This window comes from Psammomys obesus, unplaced genomic scaffold (assembly GCF_907164565.1).
Source record: "Psammomys obesus unplaced genomic scaffold, mPsaObe1.curated_primary_1811, whole genome shotgun sequence".
Classification (NCBI taxonomy): domain Eukaryota; kingdom Metazoa; phylum Chordata; class Mammalia; order Rodentia; family Muridae; genus Psammomys; species Psammomys obesus.
In genome coordinates, this window is record NW_026591086.1 from 33,849,826 (window position 1) to 33,855,825 (window position 6,000).

The 6,000-nt window shown below is 36.0% G+C and overlaps 1 protein-coding gene across 2 annotated transcripts in view; it reads right to left on the minus strand.

The window, feature by feature from the left end:
- Positions 1 to 5,798, minus strand: part of Klhl1 (kelch like family member 1) — a 456,733-nt gene extending 450,935 nt beyond the window's left edge. For both annotated transcript variants that reach the window (XM_055609989.1, XM_055609990.1), the window contains exon 1: positions 5,071 to 5,798. In XM_055609989.1, the coding sequence (XP_055465964.1) occupies positions 5,071 to 5,570 (500 nt within the window). In that variant the 5' untranslated portion in view covers positions 5,571 to 5,798. The remainder of the gene's footprint in view (positions 1 to 5,070) is intronic.
- Between the last annotated feature and the right edge of the window lie 202 nt (positions 5,799 to 6,000).

A 6,000-nucleotide genomic window follows, 5' to 3' on the forward strand; every position in this document is an offset into this window, starting at 1 on the left:
AACCTTCAGAAGCACATTTTCTATGAAACCTTTACCATCTAAAACTACTTTAGCTTATACTCTTATCGAATTGATCATTGAAAAATTAAAAAAAACACTTAAGAAATCATATATCAACAATAATTGTGTGTTTTCTAATACCGAAGATTTAAATAATTGCACCAAGATCATAGGGTATTACCATTTTATATTTACACAGAACCAAATTTCCGCAGTTAGTCTTTTAATAGCCAAGTTCTTAGTGTCACCCAAAGTGATCATGAAACTATTCATTATTCCATATCATTTATGGACATGTTCTAAAGTAAAAGCAAAGAGATGTGTCAACTGGAAACAGCCTCTCCACTTAGAATTTTCAATTAGAAACACGCAATGCAATCAACACAGCCATTAACATGTATTATGATCTTCCATACAAACTGATGAGCAAATAACATACACTTACTCTAAAACAGAAAACATACAATATTATTTTGTTAGGAGAAGAAGAATTTCTCTGAGAAAAGTAGACAGGTTTCATCGACAAAGAAACATTCATCGATGAAGAAAACTAAATGTGGGCAAGGCTGGTTGAGCAAAAACCACCACCACAGGAGAAAAAATAAGTTTGTGAAGCCAATGCACTCATCATTTATATAGAAGGACACTGGATGTGATAGTCAGAGGTCAATGGCAAATGTCAGAAATGATGTACAGATTGCATATGGATAGTAAACAATTCCTACAATAGGTATCTACCTATAGTAGATCCTTCTATAAATCAGAATTCCTGGGAGAAGCTATATCTGAAAAGGCTAAAGACAAATTAAACTGCAGTGAATGTGAATAGCTCTTACTGTTGCAGGTCCAGAACGTAATTACACTGTATCATAGGCTAACTATAGATCTAAATAGCCATTATTTTCCCATTCTCTGTCAGACCAAACAGGCTGTGGCTAACAGATAAAAGATTTTGGAATCTAACCCCTGGTTTTCACCAAAGTCATCAGATGTTATATGACTGTCAGTGGGATTGCTCTCCTTTGCTATCACTATCTACTTAATGTTTGACTAATAAATTTTGAAGTACCTGGATTTTACTATTTTGTTTTTTTCAGTTACTATAAAAAGTTCATGAAACTGCCTTCACATTTGAACACAGAACTTCGGGACATAGAACTTTGGGTAACATAATCCTTGTTCCCAAGACACTATCACTCATAATTGGCTCCATAATAAACTATCTCTTATCCTCTTTGAAGTTAAGAATTGTATGTTTTTCATGAACACCTTGATTAATGAGCATTTTATGATATGGATTTGATCAGCAATTCATTGAATTAGTTATTATGTATCAGTAGAATTCTTGGAAGGAAAAATAGTAGCAGATCAAGAAACTTGGAAAAATGATCAACCTTAATTTTATCACTTTCATTGATTCCATTGTTATGAATTAATGGATTATATAATGAAAGATTAAAAATGAGATGACCCAGAAGACCATTTAGTTGAAGATGATATTCACTTACAATAGGAGCAAATGTTGGAGATTGAAAAAGGATGTCCAGAAAGGAAAATTTCTAAGGAAAAGCAGTTAATCTTTGAGAAATTGTGAAATAGTGAGAATGCTGATAGTGAGAAATATGAGCTTGGATTTCTTTCTTGAACATGTTCATGCATGAAGAGCTCCTATGATGGAGAAAAAATTAAATTAGATAAAGGGGAGCTTAATTAAATTCTGTATACACTACATTTATATTTTCTTTGCTTCATTCACCCTAGATGTCAGAAAGGTGATCATATGAGACTAGAGGTCATGGGAGATTTAAGTGTAAAGTTAGACCTGTGGAATCTTTGTTTATGGGTGGTTGCTGAAAAAGTGGAGGCAGATGACTCTAATCTAAATGTCTTCAAGAAGAAAGAGTTAACAGGTATAACATGGGAAGTTTTTCTTTCTTTTTTTTACTATGATCAATAAAATCTTTGGTATGTAAATATATATGTATGAACCATGTAATATCAAGTATTACATGAATGCTATAAACATAAGTGTGAAACTATATTGTTTCTGTCCTTTTACATGAGTGGAATTTTGGAAATATATGTATGGAATTATATAGTTTAACTGTTTGGATGTAGATATATGTAAATAAGTGAATATTAATATGAATCATCTACTTAGGTAAAAGTATCATCAGGGATGTTAACAAGAGAGTGGAGGACTGAGCCTTATTTACTATGGTATAAAGGATTAGGTACTGAGATGGCAGTATTTTGGTAATAAGTTGGTTTATGTCTGTCATGGATTTTTTTTTTTTTTTTCCGAGTCCATGAAGATTTGAGCCTTCCAGTATTTGAAAGCTAAGAGTAGCTTTCTTCCAAATGCTCTCCTTTGCAGTTCTAAAACACAACTTTAATCAAATGAGGATCCAAACTCATGTAAAATAATGTTTATATGTGGTGCCAGACCAAGCAAAAAGGAAAGAAAAGAAAAAGTTTTAAGAAAATATCAAAGAAGAGGCTTACCTTTGCTTTATGGTCTAGATCAATTTTATACTGGAGAGTTGATGAAAAAATGTATTAAGCATTAAATTCCCATTGCATTTTTCATATTTTAGTGATGTAAACAAGAAAAATCAGCATGTGTTGCTTAGTTTGTGTAGTAATTCATCATTATGAATATTATGCAGCTTTCCTACATGTTAAATCTGCATTTCCAATTAAATAGAATAAAGTTCTAGGTTAGAATAAAGTTTTTCTTTTTCTCAGCATTTTACTTCAGAAGACCTATATCTCTTGGGCAATGAGCCCTACTCTTATTAGATATTAAAATATCGTGCATTGAGAATGACTAATTGCCACATTTACTATGTGGTTTTCAATCAGTCATGAACACTGAGTCAATGTTCTGTAAAACTATAAAAAGATACAAACATGCTCTCAGGAGTGGCTAGAAAGAATGTCACATTTATCTGCATTGTTTAAAAATTTGGTAAGAAATTTTAAAAGGAATTTAAGTTTATTCGTAGCATATTCAACATGCAAAATTTCATGATACTCTGATTCCATTTCCAGTAAAGAAAATGTTGGTTGGCAACTGTATTATTTTCAGAATTCCTGCTACTTAGAACTTACTGTAATGAAAACAAATGAAATATTTTCAAAAGTAAGCTTGACAGATTATTCTTAACTGTGTTCTTGGTTATCAGTTTCAAATTTTAAACTTAATTATAACCTATTGTCTTAGTTTGCCTTTAATATTTGCTAATTCTTTATAAAAACTTGAGTAAAGTTTTTATAAAAGGCTGATATCCAAACTGCTTTAATCATTAACATTTTATAAGACAAAGGTGTTTTTAATATAAAAGAATGCAATTCATGAAAATGTCAGCTCTTTCTAGTTGATTTGAAAATTGTACATATTTGTGTGTATATGGAACTCAGTGTACTATTTTCTGAGCTATTTGAGTAACAACTGTATATTTTTTTAAAGGGAGAAGGAATTGGATTTCTGTAGGTGTCTGGGAGGAGTTTCAATGGAGATTACATATATATGTATATATATGATCTAAATATCTGTATTTATGTATAAAATTACCTAATGAATAAATAAAAATGAAAATATACATTTCAAGAAAAATTTTCCTTTAAAATAAAGAGGACTGGTCAATCTTCAATCAGAAATTGTCCACCCCTTAAAGTTTTGTGTTTACTCAAAAACCCATCAAAATTTAAATACTTAGGCATCCTAAGTACCTAGTGAATAGGTGAAGTCTGACAGCTTCATGATATTTATGGAATCTGTTGTTATAATTTTAGTCAACTGTTTTACTTCAGTGAATAATAGAAAAACTTAGATTTAGGCCTCATAATGTGGAAAACTCTTGACATTCTTTAACAATAAAAAAATTAATTTTTCTTCAATAAACAATGATCTTACATTATATTAATCATCTTAATGTATGAATAGAATATGTTCAAGGCTCTTGAAATTCAAATTCAAGACTTAAATTCAAGAGTAAAAAAATTTTAAAGGTAATGGTAACTTATCCATTTGCCAAAGTAAAGATCAATTATATGTAACATTTTATTTTATATATTTTCCTAACTTAATATAGTTCATGAAAAATAACATACTTAAATAAAAAATTATTTTTTTCTTTTCTAATTTTAGAGATAATTCAACCTTTTTGCATATTCATTAACATTTTTAGATTTCTACTCTATTTCTTCTTCTATAATGTATTCTGATATCATATGAATCTATATGCAAATCCTTTCATATGCTCAAAGGAAAAATTATGTATTTAGAATAATAATGACTCAATATCCTAAAAACTAAAATCCAAGAGTTAGAGTTGCTTGTATTCCAAGGATTTTCTGTATCATCAGTGTAGCAGAACTCCATGCAAAGTGTCACCCTTGAAATAAACTGGGAATAAATGTTACTTCAGTATTTTGTATGCACAGTTTTATACTGAGCCAAAAGAAATCACAATAGCTGCAGTTGACTGTCATCCACGGAGTTTAATTCTAAAACTTACATGGACAGAGGCAAAGTGAGCAGAAAGTAGTACTAGGGAAAGGATGGTAGTTGGGATAAGGTCACAGTGGCTGTGAAGAGGGACAGAGCTGACAGTGTTCCGGTTCTGTTTTTTTTCTCCTCCTTATTCCTCAGAGCGAGGCAAAGGGATCAGTCACTCACTGGGAGAGTACAAGAAGTGCGTGGTGATGCTGCTCAAAACTGACTTCACCCACAGCAGATAATGGAAAGACTTAGAATCGAATGGCAAAAGGTGATGGAAGGGCTCTGTAATCTATGAGATATGAGAACCTTTCAACTTGATGGCTCCCCCAATGTATGCGCATTCACTTGATAGTTGTAACTCTAAAAACTTGTTAAAGGAGTGTATGTATGAGCCAACGGAAATTCATGAGCAAAGTTTTAATGAGATTTCAACTTGGGTAATAAAACCGGGCTGGCATCAAGCTCAAACTTTCATCCTACAGCTTTCTAACCTTAGGAGAGAACACGGGATGACTGGCAATCTGGAGCTACTCTGACACCTGCTCAGACGGAACTTACTGTACCTGTGTCCACATCCTTCACCTGTTGCCTGGATGGAGCTGGCAGGCTCCGCTTGGAGCTCCTTCAGGGCCAATCCTTTGTCCTGTGGTCCAGGAAAGTCCATGTCTGTCACCACCTCCTCCTCTAGGGACTCCACGTAGAAAAGAGTCCTGGCGGGCTGCTGGGTGCCCTGCCTAGGAACCCCTTGCTGCAGCCTCGTGGCAACTGGTAGCAAGGTGCCATTCAGCGGATTGAAGGGAGAGGATGAAGTGGACGATGAGGATGATGATGAAGAGGAGGAGGACGGTTTTTTCCAAAAAGCGCTCACACTGCCCTTTTCCTGGCTTTTGAGCAGCCGACTCTGGCTAGGTCCCCAGTGCTCGAAGCTGCCTCCTCCACTGTCCTGTTGCAGGCAGCTGCCCCCCGCTGGGCTACCGGAGGCCGGCGAAGGATGGCTGAAGAGTTTCCAGCGGAGTCGCAGGATGTGCTTCACATCGAAATCTTTTCGCCCGGAGCCGGACATGCTTTATGTACCGAGGGCCTAGGGACTGCAGCTCACACACCAGTAGCCTGGAGATCGGAGTGGGAAGGTCAGTGGCTTCTGAAGACAGAGGAAGAGACAGGATTCGCCCCGTGTACACACGGAGTGCCAAAGGTGGCCAAGCGGGCTGCGCGCCTTGCCAGGCGACTACACCAGCACCTTGAGCGCGCTGCAGAGCCGCGCGGCTCAGTCCGGATAGCTTACCCAGGACCCGGGCTTTTGGAAACCTGTGGTCTAGAATAGAGGAAGTCCTGGGACACGAGGGGTTTAGAATCCACAAGCAGCTTGCGGGGACCCCCTGGTGACCACCCAGCGGGAAGAGAGGCTGGAAATGCAAAAGGGAGGGAGGGAGGGCTGAGCTCTCCCCAGCTCCAGAGGTGGCGGCAGCTGAATCCACCTCACTGATACACAC